A 25,695-nucleotide genomic window follows, 5' to 3' on the forward strand; every position below is an offset into this window, starting at 1 on the left:
GGTCCCTATGATGTCAAGAGTACTCTATCCCTGCTTTGATTAAACATTTTGGCTGCAAAGAAAACGTGAAAGTATACACTTTTGAAAGCTCCACCATAACATTACTAAATTAATCACCTGATAGCTGTTGGTTTTTTTTTCTTTAAATTATGACCTGTACTTCCAGCTGTGATTCTATTACACAAACGGGTAATTTATATGTTCTGCAGGGCTGTCCAGTCTCCAAGGCCCTTTGTCCAGTGATTTAATTGGTTTGCCTGTGAATTCTGGAAACACGCCCTCCCTCCCACAACAACAAAGAGAACAGCAACAAAAAGATAAGAGTTTACAGCAAACTGTTACCTTTGCTCTACTGAAGAGGGACTCTTGTGTAACAGCAGTTCTAAAAATATCCCAGGGACTTTGGGTGAGAATGTTTTGCATTAAGAGGAACAACCAGAACCTTAAAGCCCCTCAAAGAGCTGCCATAAATCTTCTCTCTGCTGCTTGGAAATGTCAGAGCTGTGAAGCTTTTCACCCACAGAGCACTTCAAACTCACATCTGTCAATCTGTCAGATTTTTGCCTCTTGTTCTAAAACAGAGCTCCTTGCATGATCACAAATTTACCCTTTACAGCTCTTCAAACATCTCTGGTACCAAAATAGTGCCTCAACAGGTAAACAACAGTGGCATGAAGGTTGTCTTACATCTGCTCAGAAACAGAGCCATTGTCAGACTGCACTCATCAATACCATGGAGATACTGTGCACACTCATCTCTTCCTGCAAATGGCTTGGATTTGTTTCTAGAACCCAGTATGCAGTTTTCTAACAGCATGAGTCAGCCAAGTTGAAGTGTTTCAGTGGCTTTGTAGGAAGCATCCTTCTCAGTCAATGAGAAGGTTGAACAAGAGTGATTTGCTTCTGACATCTCCGCATGGCCATGTGGCACTAGCCACACAGTGGAGTGGGCTGGCTGTTTATTCAGTTTCTTTCTGTTAAACTGAGGAAGACAAATTGTGTTGCATAGTGCAAGAGAATACCAGCTATGAATTCTTGGCCATGTTATCGATTAGCACAACCGTATACTTTACACAACCACAAGGAACTTGGCACAAGTAGCCTTTGATCTTTTTTCCTCAGTTAAATGTAGTTTGTGTGAGTTTCCCTCAGATGTTATGACATAATTTTTGTCAAAGTCCCTGATTGTGAATAATTCTAACTTTTTGTTTGATAATGATTTTGCTATATAATAACCACATTCTTAAAAATTAATTCAGCATTAAATGTTATAAAAATATGTATCTCTGCTGACAAAGACAGATATCCAGAACCCAGAACTCTGTTCACTGTGAGGCAAATTATTATTTTTTCTATTTTGGTAAGATTTTATATCTTTACTGAGAATCTAAACAAGACAGATGCTGCAGTAACTACATTCTTCATGAAATAAGAAAAAAACCATGAAAAAACCATTAGCAGGTTGGAAGGCTTCTACAATCCGCAGCCTCTCGCCTCACAGTGAACAGAGAGTAAAGGGAATGCAGAGTGATACACAACAAGCAGCAGCTCAAGACATGCTTTGGCAAGATGGAGATGATATGGTGTGGTAAACTGTGTCACTGTAACATGTGAATTGCATATCTGGATCTGGTTTTAGTGAGATCAAATCTGCCGGGTTTTAAGTCAATCGCTGGAGCTGTTTTTAGTACTGTAAAATCCTGGTGGCCAAGGGCTGCATAATCAGGGTGTCGGACCCCTCTGCAGCATGCAGAGTGCAGACTGGAGCTGAACAGAATGGAATGTTCCTGAGGAAGATGCAATCCTAATCAAAATCTGTATTTTTGCTTCCATAAAATATTTAACAATATAGCAAATTACCCTCATTATGTTGTTAGAGAACAAGCTGTCTTTTCACACAATAGGATTGATTCTTCTCATACGTTCCTTAGAGGCCTGCTTCAATTATGTTACAAAATTACACTACAAATTTTTAAGTAATGGTTCTTGAGCAATGCACTTTATCAAGTACAACCTGTTCTGTGGATATGTTCGGAAAAATGACAATAAAGCATTTTTTCACAAACATTACCTGAAATGCATTTGTACAATAATAAAAAAAAACTTTTGAACAGAAATATCTATGCTAACATGGAGAAAACTAGAAGCAAAAAATCTGTACAGTATTTAATAGAAAATTTTTTTGTTTCTAATATGAACTGAAATTTTAAATTAATGGTTTAAGTGAGATTTGCTCAGAATGCAGTATGACCTTTGGAAAGTTATGTAACAGCACAACTACATATTCTGGCAAAGTCAGAAACTGGAGAAGCATGCAGATGAAACCAAAACACGTTAAATTCCTTTTGCAGACACTATAAAATATTATATTTAATATAGACAAGTGTGTAAGTGCTAAAAACAGATATATATATATACAATGGACAACACTGAAGTTCTAGAAGCAATTTATGGAAAATGTGCTTATGTCAAGTCATTATTCACAATTCCTCAACTATAAAAAACAAAAATGGTATCTTCACTGTTTCCATTAAAATGCTGTTCCTAAAAAAAATAAAATTCTATCCAAAATTCATCACAATCTTGTCATGGCTGCCTGCTGCTTCCTGTTTAGCTGTAGTACTAGCACTGATTGGTGCAGGCATGCCTACTCCAACAACACCTCACTCTCTTTAACTCACTCCTCAGTGAGAAACATCAGAGTCATTTCACCAGGACCCACTGCACCTCAACAAATTGAAATGTTTTATTCACCTGCACTGCTGGCAGGAGGAGGATTTACAACACCACCTGGTTGGGTCTTTTCTAAGAATATCCTACCCAATCAAAATTAACGCCATACCTGCTATAACATGCAGCAGTGTAACCCATTTGTCAGTGAAAGACGAGTTATATTACCAAAGCGAGTGCGGGCCTCACCTTCACGCTGTCAGGATACTGTTCTGGAGAGCTGTGAAGCAGCACGTGTCCTTTGTCAGGAAGGTTCAGATACACACAATTGGCCGCAACGTCATCTGGCAGCGTCAATTTGTCATAACGATGGTCACTCATCTGCTGCATGATCTGGAAAAGGCACAGAACAGAGTTAAAAAAACTCTTTTGACAAAACCACACAGCCTTATTTGTGCTCAACAGGTCTGATTCCAGGGTCTTGAAAATGAAAACCTCTTTATTTCTGCATGTTCTTGGGAAAAAATAAAGTATTTTGGTTATGCATTACATGTTTTTGGTATTATTGTGATTAGTTCATCATTCGTGATTGTGATATACTCAAGTGACTGACAGTTGCAGGAGCACTAATCACCTCTTTAGTGATAACTGATTCAAAACATAGGTGATTTAAGTTGTTGAATTTCAAGCCTGGTGAAAATCATGAATGAAATATCAACGACTGGGTTGTGGTCAGCCAGCAATGTCTAACCTCGTAAGACCTCACAGTCAAACACACTCTGTCAACAACAGGCCACGAATTGGGACACTCTGCCAAGACTAACATCATTGTTCACATTCCATCTTTGTGATGGTTTTCATGAAGACGGTTCCACTGCATTAGAAGAAGTGACTGCTGTTAATCTGACTGCACAGTGCTACACTGACCCAAGCGCTGGAACTTCACATGCTGCTCCTCCTGACATGACAGCACTCCAGCTGGATAAAGCTTTTACTCTGATTGGACCTCGCATAATTTTATACCACATATTAATTTTTAAAAGGGGATAGGTCTGAGCAAAAGGACATTAAGAGGACTAAACAGAAAACATAACAGGGGCCCCAGTCTGCAAGTGGCCTATGTTAGTTACAGTAAGTACAAGTACAGCCAAAATCTAAGTATTCCTAAGAAATCAGCACTTAAAGGCAAGACATTTTTCAATTTATTTTAAGAGCAAAAGAACAATGTAACAATGATTATATAAACAGAGCTAAAATCTACTATAAATCAATGAACCACTTGGGTAATTGTTATCATTATTTTATTAAACACGGAAGACAGAACACAGTACAAACAACATGCAGCTGAGCAAAGTGTTGAAAGAGACGACAGGGCTGAGTCCATACGGCCCTGTCAGCATGACAGCCTCTACATCGGCTCGTCATCTCTGCATGAAGAGTCAGGACTACTTCACTGGAAACACCAAAAGGGAGGCATGATGCTCATGTCTATTACATGACAACATCTTTCACAAAGAACACGATGTCTCAGTAAGTCCTGTGTGATGTCATGAATATTTCACAACGGAAGCACTTTTTAAAAAAGGGTGGTAAAGGCATTCAGCTACAGAGCAGTCTGAGCTCTATGATCACGGGTGAGAGTCTGGGTCATGTCACCAGCGTGCTTGACCAGGATTCCCCAGGAGGTGGCGCTCAGTTAGCTGAGCACTGCTGAGGATGGGGTGGGGTGACACAGCGCCCCCTGTGGCCTCCGAGGGTACAGCATGCAGTGCTGTCTGTGGAAGACACAGCTCTCTTCCACTCGGCACTGAGCCCCTGATACCGGGCCTGTGCTGCCCATGATGTGTCATAGGACAAGGGACAGAGGAACCCGCACACACTTCCTCTGTGTGTGGTTACAGGGTTCTTAGGAAAGAAATGAGATGTCAAAAACACACAAATTGCATCGGCTAAATTATCTGGGTAAACCAAAAATAAGAGGCAATTGTAATTAAAAAACAATGAAGGCTGGCATCTTACAGCAAGGATCTGGCCATGTCAAAGCCCCCTCTTCATTGTTTCATCCTAAACATCTGTAATGCATGAAGAAAAATGAGTACCTTCATCACCCAAATCTCAGATTTCACTGACATCCATTGTCTTAGGATAAAGTCAAAGACAGTCGGGTAACCCGAGACAGTCAGGTATGTACCTGATAAAGGTATATTTAATTCTGCAAGAGACTTGAAAAAAACCTAAAATGGTTAATAAGGCACAAACCACTAAAAAGCAGGACAATCTGATACTATGAATTTATAATTTAACAGAATAAATGAGGGCAACCAGTCACTGCTACATGTGTTGCTGGGCACAGAAGACATGCAGGATCATGGTGAGAGGTTATTTTTATACCTGATAGAAGTCTTTTCTTCATTACTCCAAACAAAGATGTGATATGAGAAGAAAATTCATGCAAGACAGGTACCAATGTCTGGTGCAGTAAATCTTGCCTTCGTGTGCATAAACTACAGCTCAGGAGGACTGTTCTTTCCAACAGTTTTAGACACAGGGGAAAATCAGTGACCTTGTTTTTAAAGGGAAAGCAGTCATCTGGTAACTGTGTGGAGGAAATGTGGGTTCTCTGAGTACACCACCGAGTTTCTCAAACAAGCCGAGGGCTGGGAAACAGATTCCACATGGACACTAAGCAAAGATACTCCAATAGAGCACAGCCAATCAGCTAGAAGGCTCTCCATTACAGAATGTTACTCTAACGAGCTCCTTTATTGTTTACCTGATAAACCAATTAACAATAAGGAACAAGTAAAGGTTTATTCCAAGCTGAGCAGAGTAGAAAAGAAACACAACATTTTGGCTGTAGAGCCTTCTTTGGGTGTGGGGAATGCTGGTTTAGTGAGAGAAGGGGCAAGTAGTCCAGGGAGGAGAAGGAATGAGGAAGAGATCTAGAAAAAGATTTAGAGGAAGGCTAGTGGGTCGCAGCAGAACCACACCCAAAGAAGGCTCCAATGTCGAAACATTGTGTTTCTTTTCTTCTCTTCTCAGCATGGAATAAACCTTAACTTGTTCCTTTGCAGCCTACACATACTGATGCAGCTACCTACTTGAACTACAATTAACAATAAACCAACATAACAATTAAGATGCAGATTGTATCACACTTCTGCAATGGAGTAGTCTGAAAGGGCCTTCAGTTAAGCGCTCAGCTCACAAGCAAAGGTAGAGTAACCTTCTCCTGGGGGCTGACCTGAAAATTCAAGCTAAGGGCAGGTGAACTGGAATCAGTTCCAGACGACTAAGCAAAACTGGATTCCAAGGGTGTCGTCAAGCACACTGAAGGATTTGCTTTTGATGCAGAAATGTTGACCAACGCCTTTTGTGTTTAGTCATGCAAATGAAGAATTCTTGTGCTGGCCAGGCTGTATTATATTCACACACAATGGAGCAACATGTGTTCAAATGGGTTTTATAGAAGGGAAAACCAGGCATTGCACCTCATTGTAAATTACACCCGGTAGTTTTCACATGAGCACCCACTGTGCACAAAAACAGAAGAGAAGAAAATCAAACAGGATTAATATTTTCAAGGTGCTGTTGCCTTGAGACTACCCCAACTAAGCATGCATGCACAATTTGGTTGAAAGTTTCTTTTATTTTATATAATGTCATAGGGTCAGCTACTTTGTTTTTATAATTAGTTGTTTTTCTCTTCCTTGAAAGGCAGTGGCATACCACAGAGTGTACAATAGTTAGCTTATTCCAAATTACATAAATTCTCTAGAGGTAAAGAAAGGGAAAATGATTCCCTGCAGGGCAAATATGATAGAAATAAGCCCAGTGTCATACCTAGATACTGTACATTTGATGCAGCAGCTGAGTTTATCATAGACCACTATCTGCTGTTCACAGCACAAAACAAGATAAAATAGCACAGACAGCTATGCAGGCCTGACAAGTTAGTAAATAAGATAACCAGGAAGCTGGGGATCACCAGCACACTTCAGGGTGTAGTGACCCTTCGGAGTCAAATGCTGATGAAGACAAGAGGATTTTGTCTCTGGTCCTTGGAGTCTGGAGTCCAGCAGGCTTATATCATGTCTCCATTAGTTACAAACACTCTTTCGCCTGGGAGAAGTGTTAAACTGAACAAAGACTAACTACACCATTATATTCATTTTCCATAGCCTTTAGCTGCAGACAATTTAAAAAGGAAAAAAAATTGGCTGGATTCTGGACCCAGAGGTCTGAAATTGGGAACCCTTGTTCAAGACCAACAGCACCACTCCAAGCCCTTCCTCAGTCAGGTGGGACTCTACTACAGTCGTCCTCGTCTTTCTTTATTACTGTGATTTAGTACATAAACGCCGATATCTACATTAAAATCTTTAATAGTTTGAGGAAGCATCATAACATGGTTTGAAACACAAGATGTATTTCTCCTTTGTTCTCTTCAGTTCTCTTCATTATTAGATTAGTAAGCAATATTTTTCTGGTATTTACACGAGTGAGAGGGAACTAGGATAGATCAACAAGTGTTGTCCTCTCTTGCTGTATAATAAGATGCCCTTATTGCTCTTTTTGAAAGACAAAACCAAATCAAGAGTGCTCACAAACTACTATTCCCATCAAGACCAGATCTTCTCAATGCATCACACAGAAAATTGGTCACCCAGATCCAGCCCGGAACATGAGCCCAACCTTGATCAGTAAGCTGGCATGATACACTTACCAAACATGGTACCCAGTTCAATATAGGTTCAGACTGCAGAAAAATCCTAAAGGTACGCTGGTGAAATCAGTCTTTCAGGTTAGCACACTGCCACCAATCAAGAGAATAACTCAAGACACTTAAAAAGCTAACCTCTCACACATCAGGTTATCAAGTCATGTGTTAAGCCAGCAGAGGAACAAGCCTGTAGTGCTGTAACCTTGAGCAGAATATGTGAAATAACTCGATCGGGCTTTTGAGGGGCCATAACCTTCAAGGTTAACCCCAAGGTTTGCTCAATCTTTGCCATATTCACTGTTGTGAAAGTCCGTTTTTGAGAAACATGAGGTTTGTATAGAACTGTTTGATTACCACATCAGGAGGAACAAGCCACTTAGAGCTTGAAATGACCAGGTTATTCTGTTAAAGCAACAGGCTTCTCTGCTGGCCACTTCTCTTGTGGTTCTGTACAGAGAAACCAGCCTTTTCTTCTCATGAACCTCTTACAACAATCAGCATCACCTGCAACAAACCAGCCTTTGACTTTCAGAATCAACCGTGCAAGAGTTCACAGTCCCTGTAAAAGAGCCTAATGAAGACAGTTTGACTGACAGTTTGACCACATGTCTTTCAGACAAGAAAGAGAACTGTCTTGCAAGAGCGAATATTATTATAATTAGCTTCCTTATGGCTTTTTTTTCAGCTGCAAACTCTGAAAGTGCTCTTTGCCTCAAATTAATTCATTTTAATTGACACTGTAACCAAAAACAGATGATCCTTTTCCTTCTGAAACAATGTGATACAAATAAATATTGTGCTTTTCAAGCATTATCACCAGGTTGTAAAATAAACTAGTTACAGCAATACTTCTAGGCATGTATAATTAATTCTCATTTCATTCTCAGTATATGTTTGCAATTAAAATATTTTACTAGCAATAATGTGATAGAAAACCCATGAGAGCTCAGATCGCCACTAACAGTATTTGTGAAAATTAGCATCCTAGAGTCATGCTCATTACTTCAGGACGTGTGCTGCTGTCCAGAGTACTCCCCACGCTATCATTATCGCTGCAGTCTGCAAAGGGAATGCTAGGGAGATGAGAACTGGGGAGTCTCAGCCCAGATGTTCATTGTGAGATAATGACTTCATTCCACTCATGCGGCCCTTGGCCTTCATGTCAGTCTCCCTGCGAGAGGTCCCCTGCAGAGGCAGAGAGCAAAGTGGGTTAGGGGAAAGGCTCACGCTGTGCTCACAGTCTGTCAATCAGCTCCCTTAACGAGCTTGATGAAGCTCAGAGTGCATTCAGTGTCAAACACATCTCGTACACCAGCTCCTATCCCCCATCAAGGTGCAGAACCTGACATATTTTCTTGATCTTAGGGCCATAAAACAACAAAAAGAGAACCTAGAGGGTTGACCTTCTAGAGCTCTAGAGAGACAGGGCTGCTCAATTCTGTGTGCTTTGATGAATTATGTATACCACTATGAAGCAGGGCCAGTTTCCTAACTACACAAGGGATGGCAGAATGGTTTTCATAGGAGACACATTCTGTGATCTGTCATCTGGTAGGTGCCCTATTCATTCCACAGGAATTCCTGACCAACCTATATTCAGAAAAGAAGACAGCAGTTCATCTTATTCAAGCAGTACTGAGGCAACAAAGAGATAATTACACACTCACAGCCACAGTCTGCTTCTGCTATACAAGTGCTAACTGTGTTGCAGCAGGTGATGTGGGTTTTAATTAGTGCCAACAGAATCAAACACACAAAGCATCAAAGTAGTGTTAATGACCCACTCTCAGGTTGCAAATTATCATGATTTAAATCAAGGCACAGGGTATTTATGGTCACCCAAGTGTTATAAGTGATAATTAAAACAGAAAACAAACGATCTTGTACTTATTATCAATAACATAATAACAGATTTCCATGAAAATTGTTGTAGAAGTCTCTGAGTGTTACTCTGGGTGGTGTCAGAGTCAAAGGAAAAAGTGTTTAATTTTAGGCGAAATCCTTTAGGAAATTGAGACTCCCACAGGGTGCTAACCAGGGATGTAGCCAGAATCCTCCAATTCTAATTCAATGCAAGAGCAAAAGTCTTTCTGAACCTGCCTGCTCCATTGTGCTGTTGTCGTAATTCCCCAAAGTAAAGTGAATGACAACTTTAGACAAATTATTGTATCAATTGGATTGCTCACAAATACTAATATTCATGCCTCAGAATGTCCTAAGGATTTTTAGTTAGATGTTCATGCTACATTTACAGTACAGATGGGTAAATGGGTACAACAGTACAGATCTGTTAGAGGTATAACCTACAGAATTTCCATCAATAGAGGGCAATGTTTAACTGACACTAATGACAAGAGTTTGCACTTACAAAAACCTCATGCTTGTTCACACAGTTTCAGAATCCATTCCAAGACACTCAACTCACAAGTCACATCCCACTCTTGCAAGTTGTTAAAGCTTTGATGTCATTGCTTCTGTACCTGCTGTGCTTCACAGTTATTCTGGTGTTATAAGGTGGATAGGTATTGGTCACTTCCTCTTCTGTGTTAAACACTGGCAGCTTATTTTGGAAGCACCTTGGTGTCCCGATGCAGGAGCTCTCAAAGTAAAGGATGCACAAGTACCTAGTTACTAGGCACAGAGACCAAAGACAAAAGGAACTGCACTGCAGACACACAATCCCAGCACTCAACACTGGATTAAAACTTCTACAGAAGAGCCATCCTTGGTGCCACAAGGCTCATCTCAGGCAGTGCTCATCAGTTCTGTGGTGTGCCAAACCAGCTCGCAAAAGGAAGGCTGTGATATAAAAGGTTGCTGGAACTTAGGGGAAGCTTTCTGATAACTGACACTGTGTTGCAAAGAGAGCAGTGGTTATTAATACTAACATATTACACAGCTCCCTTTTAAATCTATGACCACTTAATTTCTAAATCAGTCTTAGTCTGCATTCTGTAAGAACAGATGGAGAAAAAATAAAAACCTAATTACCATTATAGAGATTTCTTCAGTAATTTATAGAGAATCATTGTTTTTATGAAGTGCTGATGAATGAATTTGTGCTGCATGATTCTCTTTATTTAGGTTCTTATCTGTTGTTTTCCTTGTAAGAAGCCAGTGTTCTGTCAATGAACACTATTGTTAAAGATAATAGAAAGAAAACTTCTGAAAGAACAGAACATGCCAGTTTACATTTCAAGGAAAAGATGTTTAGAAAGACTCTTGCCTGCTCAGCCACACTCGCAAATGAAAAGTACACTTGTCGCTCAGAAAAATGAGATCTGTACCTGATGTGCAACGAGATTATGAAATATTCACTGCAATATAATACAAAAGAAGATGTACTGAGGTTTGCCATTATTAACTGCAAAGCTACCAACGCCCTAGAAATACAGCATTTATGTTGGTAAAATGATACATCTTCAAATACCCCACATTGTTTCAAAGTAGATTCACCAGACGTGCAAGAAAGCAGAAAGTTTGCAAAAGGCTAAAAAAAATCAGTTGCTGAAAATGTTAATACCCTTTATAAAATTATAAAACTTCATCCCAGCTGCCAGTGCAAGCAGAAGATGAAGGGTTAATTATGCAGCTGCAGCTATAGGCTAGGTGTTGTATGCATGGATTTCTCCTGATGCAGAGAAAAGCAGGCACCCACCACCCTTTATCTGTACAGTAAGTAGACTTTGGATTCATACATAATTACAGATAATTAGATTTTCTATCAGAAGACAAAAGCCTTATAATGCAGATGAACACCTGAGTGAGAACAAGTATACATAACTTTGAGCAAAATAAGGAGTAGAGAGATAAACTTACTGCATGATTCTACTCAGACTTATAAACAAACTTTTAACGGCTGGTAAAGTGGTAAAGCTTAAAATGGATTAAATGTATTCATTTTTAAAATTCTTTTCCTCCAAATGTCTCACAGTAAGGGTTATTTTTTCTGTAGGCACTATCAGCTGTCTGTCCTTTTTGATCGTCATTGATCTCTTTCGGAATTAAAGCATAACACTCTGCATCAAGGAGAGTCCAGTTCTGGTTATTAGAGTTTGATTAGTTCAGGTTATTAGAGGTCTGAATCCCAGTCCTATTCAGTTGACATTACTGCACTAGAATCTGTGGAATTAAGGTATTACCACATGCCTTTACAGAGATATTAAGATAAATCTGGACCCCTGCCTACACTGCCTAGGCCACTGTGTAATCTGGTCCAAGCAGGATCTGGTGAGAAATGCTCAAGATGTCCTCAGAGCTCAGAGGCTCAGAAGCCGATTAAGTTCAGCAGGTACACAGTTATATCAGCTAATTGACCAATGGACACATCTCCTGCCTCCCCTGTATGCATGTGGAAGGATAACAGGAAAGAAACCGTATTGGACAAATACCTGGTGAATTTAGGGTATTACTCACATATCCTGCATCTGATACATGGCCACTTTCAAACACATGGAATGTAAATATGTTAATTTTTATATGTACAGCATATGTACCCTTTAAATAAACTTAGTTTTATTTTTTTTAGACATTGATTGTCTTGGATTGTTGTTTTATTTTAGGCCTGAATCAATTCTAATAAGAGGATCTATTAAAGGTTAATGGCTGAGATACATGCTTCCTACCACATTGTTTGAATGACTTTGAAAATAAAAAATCTTTTTAGCTTTCTGTAATGTTTGATGGTGTATGTTCATGCTCAGCTCAGACTTCAGAATACACTCACATATACAGTGTTTCACATGATGCAGGAATCACACAGCTGCTAGGATTCTGGAGCTGGGCCAGATGAACCTGCGTCAGTGTTGAGAAAAAATGTCTGTTTTCCGGATTTGGCACTGCTAAGCTCATTTTCCATGACTATGATTAGAATTAGAATGCTGCCTCGAGTACCTGTGAAGGTAAAAACAACATTCCAAAATCAAGCTACATGTGCATTCCACTTGAGCTGTATGTTAAAAAACTCCCAAGAATGAACTTTTGCTGTTTTTTACAACCCTTATCTATTTTCTAGCTTGCTGAATCTTGTCTGAGCTGAAACCTTGTGTTAGAACCAAGCGTATGATCTTTAAAGACTAGAAGAATAACCAAAAAATAAGAAACGAAATGCTCAAAACACCATTAAGGTCAGCTTTAGGTTTTCATTTGCCTCTTCTGGAAGTGTGGAAAGAAAACCGTGAACCACTGAACCAGTAGGTAATCACAGAGCAGCATTGAGAGGAGCCCTTGGCCTGGGGTCTTCCACTGCCAAGCACGGAAACACATGCTTCAGGCGAATGACTTCTGAAAACTACTTTTTAAACTCACATTATGAGTGAAACCTTAGAGCACATAAAAATGAAAAAATGTTCAGGTCTATTTAGAAGCACATTGATGATGCCACTTTGATACTATGAAACAGGTGATCTGTTTACAAATAAGTGGATGATATCGGATGAAACATGAGGGCTGGTGACCAAAATATATCCTATATACTGTAGCACTCAAGGGTATTTGAGTACCTGCTTGAAATCCATTGAGAGCTCAACAGACTGCTAGATTATGCAGGCAGCAGATATAGTATGTCAAACAAAATAAAATAATCTTGTCTGGGCACTTCAGTAAAGAAGGATAAAAGAATAGAAGTTAGAAGTTCATTTCTCTTTTTCCTCCTGTGACCACACAAATCTAAACAATAAAATGAGGTTAGGGAGGACATGAGATTGAAAATGATTTCATGAGACAGGAAGCTGGTTGTGATGAACTGTGGGCGACGCCAGCTCTCTCAGGCACATACAGTATACGAGTATGTGCTGAGTAAAAAGAGCAGATAAGGTTTTGACTCAGCCTCTCTGGTGCTCCTTTCAGCAGATATGTACCTGGACAAGGCAGATTACGTAGATTCATGATCCAACTGCCTACCAATGGAAATTGTGAAAACTCTTCACAAACTTTGTGTACTTCAGCCAGTTCCTCAAAACATGGCCTGCTTCTGTTCTAATTTAATTCAATTTTAGACACACCTCATTCTTCCCTGTAGTCAGCACATGCGGCACAAGCTCTGAAACCATTCAGCAGGTGGCTCCCTGGGAGAATGCACAGTGTCTGTTCAGAACTGAGCTGTAATGAGCACAGCAAGCACTCCACGTCAAAACGAACTGACAGACTTGAGCTCAAAGACCAGATACTTGTCTTGTTTTCTGCTGGTAAAAGTAGCTCACTGTTAAAATTACTCTTAAATAGTACAAGATGCAAGGGTGTCAGCCATAACTGCTAACTTAACTAATAGCTATTCCAATCCAACAACAAGTTTTCTGTACTGATATCCTTACATTTGCTTTATAAAAATAAAAGGAACATAAGAACAGAAGAAAGGTCACAAACCAGACTCTTTAGCTCTTCTAACATGTTTTTGTGTATGTTATGTGCATATGTCTTTAGCAAAATAGAAGTGAGCTGCATTTGTACATTTGTACAGCTCCGGTTCATGCCTAACCATTGGGGTTGAACAACCAATATTTCCACAAGGGAACATAATATTCCCTGTTTGATATAATGTGCAAAGTTGACCAGTTTATTATAACACTAGTTCAATAAAATAAATAGGATTTAGAACAGAAATGTTTCTAGCAAACATCCCTACAGTACCCAACAATTTCAGGATTCAGTATATTCAGGAAATTCTTATGCAAACTTTCAAAATCTGTGTTTACCCTCTTGGAGAGTGAGCAAAAATAACCTTACGGATCCTCACATTTATAAAATGCAGGGAGAATTATCTCCAAAATATAAAAATGAAAATATAAGAAGGAAAACAGCCAGACTAATTCCTTCATTACTTTAAGGCTCTGTACTATACTGTTAGGAGGGTGTTGAAAATGGACCATATAATGTTATATGAGACACAAACAATTTTCTTTTGTGCATTGGCACAAAGATTTCAATAAGTACTACTCTTATAAGTACTACTCTTTCAGGAGTTATCCTGCCAGCAATAACAGCAATAATTGATGCGGGTCTAAACGTCTGTGGTTGATTTCCTACTAGAACACAGTTGAAGTGCTCCAGGACAGCAAGGTGGCAGGTTCCTAGTGACAGCAGAATGGGTAGATTCTTGCCACACGGGTATGCAGAAACAAACTGAGGCCACTCAGGAAGAAATTAACTATGTCTCCTTATAATAATCCAGCCTTACCCTTCAGTGCCCTACACCACAGAACAAGACATATTTTGCTCTAAAGCAAGACCCAAACACCATTTTCAAAAGGTAACTAAAATTCTGGAAAGAACAGTTGGAATTTACTGGATTTTAGAAAAAAAGCAGAGTACGTTATGCAACAACAGAGTCGGGAAATGCTGAATTAAAAGAGCTTTTTGAGAAAAGCCATCAAGCAAGCAGCCCGAATAAGCCCAGAATTAATAATCCATCATGTGAACTTCAACTGACAAAAAAAAATGAAGTACAAAAAAACAAAACCTAAAAGGTTGTAAAAACTGTTTAAAATGTTGACATTTGTATTATTCTTTGCTCATAAACAACAGCGCCGATGTGTTGCTGAGTAAGTGGAAGAGAGTGCGGAACAAATTCCTGAATTCCGTGTGGTTATCACAGCCAACCGGAATGCAGTACCTTCAGGGCTTTCTGTGCAGGTTCGCTGGAGCCGATAGCAATGAGGCCGGGGCCCGCCATGCTGCAGAAACTCTTCAGGTGCAGGTTGTGAAGCACAGGGACCATGGAAACAGCATAGTCCTGCAATGGATCAAAGCAGGACACCACAAACTGAAATGTCTTCTTAATAATGATTTCATTTATGCATGTTTACATGTGCTTCCATTTTGCTTTAAACTTTTTCGTATCCCCATGTCTTCTTCATCATAGATTCAAAATGGGCACCAACTGTTCTTTCAAATTACAACATTTCTATTTCTTATCTGCCAGGTACCCAAGTAGAAGGCTATAAGGATATTTTATACGTCTAATAGCAAAGATATGTCTCCCTTTATATCAGTCAAACTGATAAAATGTCACTGTCATTGGTGCCAGAAAACTATGCAAGCAATCAGCTGGCTGGTAGTGATGTCCATGTCATCTTTGTTAGCATTATCCTTTCATCCTGTTAATCTAACCACGGCAAAGTGTGTTTTATAGACCACACAGTGTCAGTTTAGCCTGAGCTATCAATCACATTCTGTAAAAATATGCTGATGGTAACAAAAAACATTTTATAATAACACAAACAAATTACAGTACAAAGGAAGGGGATACTGAAGAAACTGAGAAAGGAACAAAATGTGTAAGAGAGATATTTAGATACTGCGTCAGTGTTTAGACTACACCACACTCTCTGACCTTCTTTCAGCTGCAGGCAGGGCTCGTGGTGCAGTGATAATATACACATGATAGGGAAGTCATGCGAAGGAGGATTCTTGCTTCCTTCCTTCTGTGCAAGTCTGAGTTCCAAGACCAGCAGAAAGAATCAAGGCTGTGCTGTAGCACAGAAATTGAAGAAAGATCTTAAGGACCACAAACACAAGTTTAGGAAAATTGGGCTAATGCAGAATCCCTGGCATGGAATCAGTGTGTTCAGCATGCAGGTTGGAGGTGGTGGAATGAAAGAAAATGTAGCCTGGAAAACAAAACCAATTCACTCAAGTCAGAGTAGATTCCAAAAGCAACGTTGTGGAATATTGCTTATGTTTAATTTTTGTAAGTTGTGTGTAAGTATTTGCTCATGGCTAAAATAAATTCCAGTTAGGAACTGATGTTAACACTGTTGTTTTTTTTTGGTGGATCAGGGTTATGTAACCATTCAGAACTTTTCACTGACCTTGAATGTATCTGCTAGGATTTCTGCTCCTCGCTGGTTTGTTCTCCTTGATAAGCCCACAAAGAACTCTCTACCTGGAAAAATGGAAAAAGAGCACCAGGTGATCTGCCCCAAACCACCAGAGACCGAGTCACTTCACCCTGAAGGTGTGCTCGTCCAGCGCTGCGGTATTACAAATTAGACATCTGCAAACTGAGCCCTGGAGGCAACATGTTAGCTCTTTTGCTATGTGCCAAACACTGCCATGTGCAACTCATTACAGCAGACAGCACTGCAAAGTCTAGAAGGATACTTAAGTGCACAACAGGTTTAAATTCACAATACAACTATTATGAAATAGTCAGAAGCTTAAAAAAACTTTTCTTAATATGTATATCAAAGTTAATAGCCATTTTATGATTGTTCAACAAAGAACTATTGAAAAGGTTTGGAGAAATAAATTTCACTGGATCACTTCTGCACTCATCTACGACTACGTAGACACTCAATCATTTGCTGTATAATAATCTGTAGAGAACATGTACTTTTCAAGGTACAGTAGGCTTTAGAGTCTCCGGTCTGCTCAGTGTGACAAGTAAGTCCTTGTGGACATGCTTTCTGGGGGACTGAAACGAAAATGGAGTTTCTACAGTGTTTTGAGTGGAGAGTCAGTGTGTATCTGCACAATAACAAACTGAGGTGAATACCACACTGAAATGAGAAAGAAAAAAACATTCAACCCCTTTAAAGCTTATGTGGGTGTACTGTATTATTCAGTCCTCTTCACCTACCTAAATAAGACTGATCAAACACTTATGTTTCCTCAGAATCATTTCAGAGTGGAATTAATCTTTATTGTTGATTGCTACTGTTGTTGCTACTTGAGTGTTCTGCAGAATTGTGAACATTAGTGTTGAATGGAATATAGTCTAAAAAAGTAAGCAGAAGTTAATCATCTCCATCACTTTTCTTATTTAATATCATAACATTCTATATACTATGTAAAACCAATAAATCATCAGAAAAAAACCACTCCAGCGTGATCTTTCCACACTCCACACACCTGTGAACAGCACGTCTCCCCCATCCAGCGTGGCAGTCTCTTCCACCATCTCCACCACGTTCAGGCTCAGCTCCTTCAGAGCACTTCCCACGGCTTCAGTCTGAAACACAGGGACGGTTCACCCTGTAAAGCCGGCTCAAATGCAAAGGCAGAGCGCAGAGAAGCTTCATAAAAAAACATGCCTGGAGTGGCTCCTTCAGAAATGAATGCAAGATCAGTTGGGTTCACTTGGAGGTGCACCGCAGCCCTGAACTCACCAGGCTCACAGGACCTCAGCACAGTGTTTCAGCAATTCCCAGAAAACCCCGAGTGTGAAGTAAGTATGGTGGTGCAGGTGAAAGTCACGCATTCCCAGTCGACTGCTATTCTTTTTCATTGCCTCAAACAGTAAAATTTCATTTTGGATAACTGTTCTAATATACCAAATTGCTACATCATCAGTCATATGAAATGATGGTGTTAAATTAATGTCTTCATACATTACACTGTGTCTATAAACCTCTCTTTCTCCCTCTTATGCAATTTTGCACTTGTATTTCAACTCTGTGTTGTAATTACTTTTATGCTTCTGGCTACACTTACTTTGTATGAATTGTCTTCACTCAAACTAATTGTTCCTCTCATAAACATATACAGTATTAGTGAAATTAAGCACTCAGAACTGAACTATAGCAATTGCAGGCATATGTTTATACAAAATGGCAACATTGAATAACTTTACATAAAATATGATGTTATAATTATTTTAGTATGAGGTTATATTATTATATATTATTTTATTGGAGGGGATTTTAGCCCCATTAATGAACTGGTAGTCAAAATATTCAGTTGCTACAAACTGGTTTAACCCTGATTACAGTTTATCAGTCTAGCGGTATCCTTATTGTGCTGGGTCTGGTTGCAGGAATGATGTACATAACGCCTCACATCCGAAGAAGGCTCCACAGCCGAAACATTGTGTTTCCTTTCTTTTCTTTTCGGCATGGAATAAACCCGTTACCTGTTCCTTTGCGGCCTACGCATGCTGACGCAGCTTGTTATGTACTTGATGTACATAACAGCAACTAGAGGGGAGCTAGGGTGGTGTTCAAGTGGACTCTAATGAAATCTCCAGTGCTGTGTCAAGGTTTGCAGCCCTCAAGTGTAACAGACCTTGCTGCTATGTCAGTTAAAATTGAAGAGCTGGCACACAGTCCTCTGTTACAGCTGTAGCAGAGACTTCCTTTCCTTCTGAGGCTCTCTCTCAAAGTACGAGACATTTTTTAAATTAAAACTATATGACTCTTTCAGGCTTTCAGAGGCTAATTTTTCTACTTTGGCCATTCCTCCTCCAGGGTGCTTGACAGAGCACACAGGGATCTTGCCTGTCCTAGTGTACACAGGGATCTGAATGCAGCCTGATTTTAAAGCACAAACACATTGCTTGTACCCACAGACCTATCTAAAAATGATGTCAGTTAGTTGGTTAGTCACAGGCCTCTGGTTCTTTTCAGAGGAGCAAGCCAAGTCATGAAGTCATCCAGGTAGGGAGCTGCTCAGGCCAAAGCCACGTTTTCAGCTCTGATAAAAGTGTTTAGCCCCTGAAACCATGCCTGGCCTTTCCTGCTCAGCAGGGAATAAAGAAGCTGAGCTGGACGAGTCTGCTGTGTCTTGGATATCCCTTTCTCTTCCTGGCACATGGACAGCAGCACCTGTATAAACAAACTGAGGCTCGTCCTTCACATTCTCTGCAGCAAACAGAAACCTTACCCAGAAAAAAAGACCTTAACTTTAAACAGAAACTGCCACTTAAAGAAATCTGTGCAGTACTTTACTGAGCAATGAGAAAATTTCCTTTCTGCTCTTAATTAATGCAGTTAAACTGCGTTTTCATCCGGCTATAAACACGGACTTAGTTTTTCATGGAAAGTATGAAAACAAAGCCACATCACAAAACGAAATTTAATTTGTCTACAATAGTCTTGTGAGGAGTCTTGTGTAACACAATGATCAAGATGCATATTTTAGACTGTTCATCACCATAATCTTCCAGGCTGTATCATTAACCCCTGCTTATTGCTTCTCAGCAAGTGCCTGAATGGTCTCCTGTATCATATACACAAAGGCTTCGTCTTAAACCTTAACTTTTATGTGTTTAACATTTATTTTTATTAGAATAATTCATATTTTATTAAGAATAATTCATAAGCATTCACTCCCTTTAGACCCCGCTGTTTTGTACTAAGAGTCTCCACTAATCACCCGCACTGAGAGTTCCAGAAATGATCACCAGTCTTGCCTCTCTACTGGTAAAATAAAGCCACTGGCTGTCAAGTGCTGGCTGACTAGACGAGCTATTTCTGGACTATGACTAGGCAATTTGAAATAATTTCTGATACACAGGTTCCTGAGATCTGTCCTTAAATAGTCAAGACTATACAAAGATATTATTTTAGATTAAATTTTTTTAGAATGTAATCATTCTCATCCTTGACTCCCCAGCAGGTAAACTGTTTATTCGATTGTTTTGCTGTGGAGTGAGCAGAGTGAAGCTCTTAATTTTGAATCCCCTTCTTATTTACATGCTTTTTAAAATTTCACAGGTGTGCCCTTATTGCAATCATTGTTCAGGAAAGGGAAATGACAGCAGTATATTCTAATGTCATTTAATCCTGGTAGACATGACACTAAGGTGACTGCCTGATCTCTATTCTAATTACTAATGGCCCCAGGCAACACGAAGCAGTGATATTTGAGCTTAACCCAGCACCAATCTAACAGCAATACCAAAACGTTTGCTTTTAATCTCTGAGTATAAAATATCAGAACAAGTATTTCCTTATTTGAGATTAGCCTGTCAATTGCAAAGATTTTAGCAAAAAATCTGGATTTTAGTGCTTATCCCATTCCATAAATCCAAGAAGAAGGGGAATAAGTGAAATATGCAGGACAGGGAATGTTTTCCTCTTCTACTGTCTCAGGTCACTCATCAGTCACCCTGCAGTACAAACACCCCATGTGGAACACAGGACTTTTTGCTTTCACAGCTGTGAGCTCCACAGGAATATTCCAGGCTCTGTCTAGTAAAAGCTGCATCATTCCAAAGGCATTTCCTATGGAATCATACAATGCAACTTGTCCATACCATCAGGGTCTGTAAGTCAAGCGTCCAGAACCTTGAAAAGAGACACTGATGAGCTAGGAAATAGTTTTTTTCTCCAGTCGGAAAGGGCAAAATTGATTGTGTAGCATTCACTCATTTTCACAGTGAAGATCTGTCCCAGATGTAAAGCAGACACGCACAGTACAGTGCGGAAAGATAAGTGTTCAGAAAAAAATAACCAATCAGTACTTATTGTATTGGAGGCATTACAATATACTGAATAATTACATAAGCTTCTTGTGTTTTAGTGGAAGTTTTTGTTTGTGTTTTCAATTCACTGACTTTCTTTCTTGCAAACAAAGGTTTTTGACTTCATAAAGTCTGATAAGCACTAATTTAATAATACTTGCTAAATGTTAATTTAAGAACATTCAGCATTCAGCAATTAGTGCAGAAATATAATAAAATGACACTTTTAATGATCCTGCACAGCTGTTTATGAAGTTCCAAGATTAAGGTCAGTGCAGATAATGACCTTACAATTCTGCTGTAAATACGAAATAGAGCAGTTTACTGCTAGTGTGTGAGGGTATACTGTAGATTATTTCCCTGTCAGACACTATAGAAACAAATGGAAAACAAAAGCTGTTTTTCCTGTGAAAAACAATTGTTTCATTAAAATGGAAAAGCTTAATTGTTAAGATGTGTTGTAATGAAGGAGAAACGGAAATCAACAGAATGTTATATTTACATTTTTCTTTGTCTTTCAAAACACTGCTCAACTTGTTTGCAACCCATCATTTCTACCAGCTGCTGAATTGCCAAGAGCTTTTCGTCTTATCTTTGTACTCAGTTCCTGTATGGAGCATCCAGAGATTTCTTAAAAGAAAGCAGGGAATCGATTTGAATGACATGGATAGGCTGCCTGTTCCAGATTCCCACCACTCTGGGAAAAGCAGGGCCTCCTGTCCTCTGTTTGAATACACTTCCCTGTGATTTCCCCATGTCCTCTGGTTCATGGTTCATTGTTTATTCTTTTGGGATTGGGATGCCTTTTTCAATGCTTGAGTCAACTCTGTTAATAAACTTCTCTGTTCAAGATTACAAATTAGAGAGTGTATCATACCTTTTCTATAACATGGCTACCAAAATTGAGCACAATATTCTAAACGAGGCCATACTAATGCATTTCACAGTTTCAATATAACACCGATTTCATTTCTATGTTTTAACTATATTTCCTGCAGAGTTAGAGTTAGCTGCCAAAACAGATATCAAGATTCCATTTCCAGTCCCAAATGTAGTGTACATGCCACTATAAAATCTGAGTGCCTATTCACCATCTATGCAGCTGGACATGGCTGCCTACCTATGTGATACTTCGTGCTAAACAGACTATTATCAAGGCAAATACCTCATTGCATAATATATGTTGTTTGTGATGGCCCATAACCAAGAGCTTACTAAAGCCAACTTACATTCCCATGAGCCAGCAATCTTCTGTTAAAAAAAAATCAGTACTTAACTACTGACATTGGTATTACAAGAATACATTAATGTATGCATTTCTACAGCAGTTATGTAATGTCAGCGGTTATACACACAGGGTGCAAGCTAGTGATCAGACAGCCCTTGCAATGCCTCTGGGTATCTATGGCAACACACACTCTGCTGGGTATACAAAACAAACACTTTGATAAAGGATCTCACCAGCCCTTAGAAATCAGTTGCTGTAGCTTAAAGACAGACATCATAGAAAGGGATATTAGAGGTAGATGCTAAAGCTGTCTGACTACAGGTTTTGAGCTTATATTGTATAAACCAAACACAGCAATGTCTTAGGTTGGTTATTATAACAACAGTTCAGGGTGGCAAATAATATTTTTTCTGATTTGTGCATCAGTGAAATAACTGCTTTTTTTAATGCAGTGCAAAGTATGTACCTGAAAGAAATACCATTTGCATAGATCATCATATCACATGCTTGAATAAAACTCTACCTCACATCATATTTGTCACTTCTTTTCAATACATCTATTAGAATTGATAGCCTGTGGAGCCTATAAATTCCAGTTTTCCAGTATGAAATTATGCACATGAGAGATATAACCATTGCTGCCATCTACCACAATTTTCAGAAAATGTTTGTACTGGGAAACGATTAGGCAGCCGTACAAAGTTAATTTGTGCGATTTGTGGACTACCTTCTGCTACATGACCCTATTCCAAGAAAAATGTGGTGAAGTACTGAATCAGTGCATTTTTATCATCTCTAAATCTGCAGCATTGTTCCTATGGTAAAAAAACAGTAATTCAGCCATAATGAGAAGATTCGGCAAAAGGTATTTTATTTGTTTTAATTTCTTAATTTTAAAATGCTTTAATTGCATTGCTTTAATACAATGTTCCATACAAACTAAACTTTACCAGTTTTGCTTTTGGTTGTTCCTTGAGCTGTGTGTTGCACATGTTCAGATAAGTAGCCAAGAACAAAACAAAGAAATAAACATGAAATCCAAGAGCACATTTTAAAGCCATAACCCAAAAGATTTCATTCAGCCATTCAGAATACAGTCCTATGGAGAACCTGTGTTACTTCAGAAAACAAAACAAGGCCATTGACATTTCGACAAACTGTTATTGTCCAGATGGACAGCCTCATTAAAAAAAAAAACTTAAACTACAGAACCAAGCTATGTGTTTTATCATTATAGCGACAGGCTTACTTTTTTTGCTTTACTTTAAATTTGCAAAGCCTCTTATCAGCAAGCAAAGTAAAAACAATTAGCATGCTCCAGCTTCCTCCAGGCTTTCACAGGCACCACTCTAATTAAAATAAATGAACCCTGATTCTTAAAGCTTTTTTAGCACAGCAAAGGCTTTTCATCATCCGACAAATTAACCAGTACTCCGGCAAACTGTCTGTCCCTGTGCTGCGTACAGACTCCTGCCCACTTGGGCTCTTTGCTCACTGATCCCTCTTCCATCGGCCTGCTGTGGTGCACACTGACCTCAGGGCCCCCTCGTCAAGCCGAGTCTGTGAGACAGTTCGAACCACAGCATCCACTGAAGTAATGATGACTGCAGAATGTGCCTGGCAGAGAGTCAGTGCGTCTCTCACTGGCCCTGTCGACACCAATCACTGAATTTCCCAGTCCTACTGTTCTATCAAAACTTGAACCTCCTGCTAACACACAGCGATCACCAGCAAGCTCCCTGGTGCCCCTGGGAGTAAAGAACAGAGCTGAACACCAACGCAGCTCTGTCAGTCTCTGTGCTATACTTCTCTTTAAAAACAAAACCCACCAACTTTTCAATTGTTTGTTTCAGTAATTTATTAAAGTAATTCATTTATTTAAAATTATTATAGTAATCAATAATTCTTAATTAACAGCACAAGTGTTCCTCAGCATAGCACAATTTACAGCAGAAAGAGATCTGACCAAAAGAGTTTTGGATGTCATGTTAAGTAAGATATAACTCACACTCAGTGTGCTTTTCTGTAGAATGTTCTAGTTTCAAATATTCTGATTTAATGTAGGCAATTACCTGCATATGTTTTCTTTTATTGGCTGATTTGTTAGAGAGTACCATTAGCTGTTAGTCCTGGAAAAAATTCCAACACAATAGCTCATGTTTAAGGGTAATTTGAGACTCAATTGTCCAAAAAGAGGCATATTGACCATTTTTGAGTGATTGGACTTTCTTTATGAGCTTTTACAAATAAAAATTATGACGTTTAAACAGCTGGCCCAGGATTTGCGTTTTGTCGATACCCTACTTTATTCTCCTGCACTGCTTTCTTGCAAACCTGAGATGCTCTTTCATCTCACTCAGGAATGAACACAGAGGGAGTGACTGCAGTTTAAGGACCAGTTTCTGGCAGCACTATAAAACAGCAGATGTCAACGAAGAAAGAATACATGCAATTCCATTTTTTTTCCTGGCACTCTAGGAACTATGGGATCCAAACGTCATTTACACAAAAAGGAAATTGGCTCTTGTCAAGGTTACACAGATTTATATATAGTGGTATTCACATATATATTTCTTTTCTGAAGGTCACTGTAGTGGTAAAGATGAATTTCACAGTGAAGACGTTGTGCTGTTTGAAGAAGTAAGCGATGTGTGAAGCTGGAGGCCTACGAGCATGAGCAGTGCAGTTTCATGTGCCACTCTGTTCTTTGTTCTGTCTTTTTATGCGACTGAAGAAAGTGTGTGTGATGCACTGATGCTTTGCTGATGCTCCAGATACATAACAAACAATAGAGTGTGGCTTATTTATATGCTTTTCTCACATTGACCATGCCTTAAGCTCATATGTCCCAATCTCAATTGTAAACAACCTTATGCAGACTTAAACTGAATAGAGAGGACAGGAGTGCCGCGCACATTATGAACTATATTTGTCATGGGGGTTTCAGCATTTTTCAACATTACTTACATCATGTGTAGCCCATAAGCTACAATTTTATGTGTTCTTTTATACGACAATGCAGTTATTTGTTTAATTTAACATTTAGAAGGAAAATCCTAACAGCCATATCACAGGTACACCGTCATCAGGCTAATATCCTAGGTGATTTTCTGAACACCTATTATCAAATAATATCTGCTACTGCTCTTGTGTGTGTTGTAAATGAATCAGTAACTGGTGCTCTCCTCTATGGACCACCATTTTTAAACCCAGGCTCTGGTATGACAAGGGAAATTGTAATGTTGGAACCACTGTTCTTTGGATGAGGTTCTGACTACTCAGTCCTTAAAAATCCCCGGGCACTGTAAGATTAGGCATGTTAATCCCCACCTATCAGCTAAATTCCACTCTGGGCTTGATCAATCTTGCCTCCCTAAAGTAACCAATTAATTCAGTTGGTGAATCAATTCCTCACTTCTCTAACTCATCTGCTCGTGCAAGTGGGGCTGCATTTCAGTATTTCATGAAAAAGGGCCCCTCCTATATGTAAAGTTCTTTTTGATAATTATTTATACATGAAATATGTACTTTACATGTATCCCCAAAGGCTCAGATGACAGTCACTACAGTTATTCCAGCAACAAAGTAACCCCCACCACACAATTCACAGCACTTTAAGAAGGCTAAAAGTTGCCCCTTTAAGAAATGGAAAAACTGCTATTAATCAAGCAGAACAACAACTATTTCTGAAATAGCTGTAAGCATGACTGTATCAATCCCCAAAAAAAATTCCAGCACAGATTTCCACGATAAACTACGATGACATGAAATGCAAGTCTTGCATAAGCATGCTGAGAAAGTACAGTTATAAAATGATCAATTGTTACATGTTGGACAGAGAAACACACTCTATTTTGTCTGGACATGCATCACAGGCCAAGAATGCACCTGGAT

General features: G+C 39.2%; 1 protein-coding gene across 1 annotated transcript in view; it reads right to left on the minus strand.

The window, feature by feature from the left end:
• Positions 1 to 25,695, minus strand: part of ddah1 (dimethylarginine dimethylaminohydrolase 1) — a 66,818-nt gene that overhangs the window by 3,976 nt on the left and 37,147 nt on the right. Inside the window, exons 2-5 of the mRNA XM_088926604.1 lie at positions 17,243 to 17,342; positions 16,201 to 16,274; positions 15,003 to 15,122; positions 2,920 to 3,063 (exon numbers count right to left, since the gene is read on the minus strand). Of these exons, the coding sequence (XP_088782730.1) occupies positions 2,920 to 3,063; positions 15,003 to 15,122; positions 16,201 to 16,274; positions 17,243 to 17,342 (438 nt within the window). The remainder of the gene's footprint in view (positions 1 to 2,919; positions 3,064 to 15,002; positions 15,123 to 16,200; positions 16,275 to 17,242; positions 17,343 to 25,695) is intronic.

This window comes from Atractosteus spatula, chromosome 11, assembly GCF_055471065.1.
Source record: "Atractosteus spatula isolate fAtrSpa1 chromosome 11, fAtrSpa1.hap1, whole genome shotgun sequence".
In the NCBI taxonomy this organism is placed as follows: Eukaryota; Metazoa; Chordata; class Actinopteri; order Semionotiformes; family Lepisosteidae; genus Atractosteus; species Atractosteus spatula.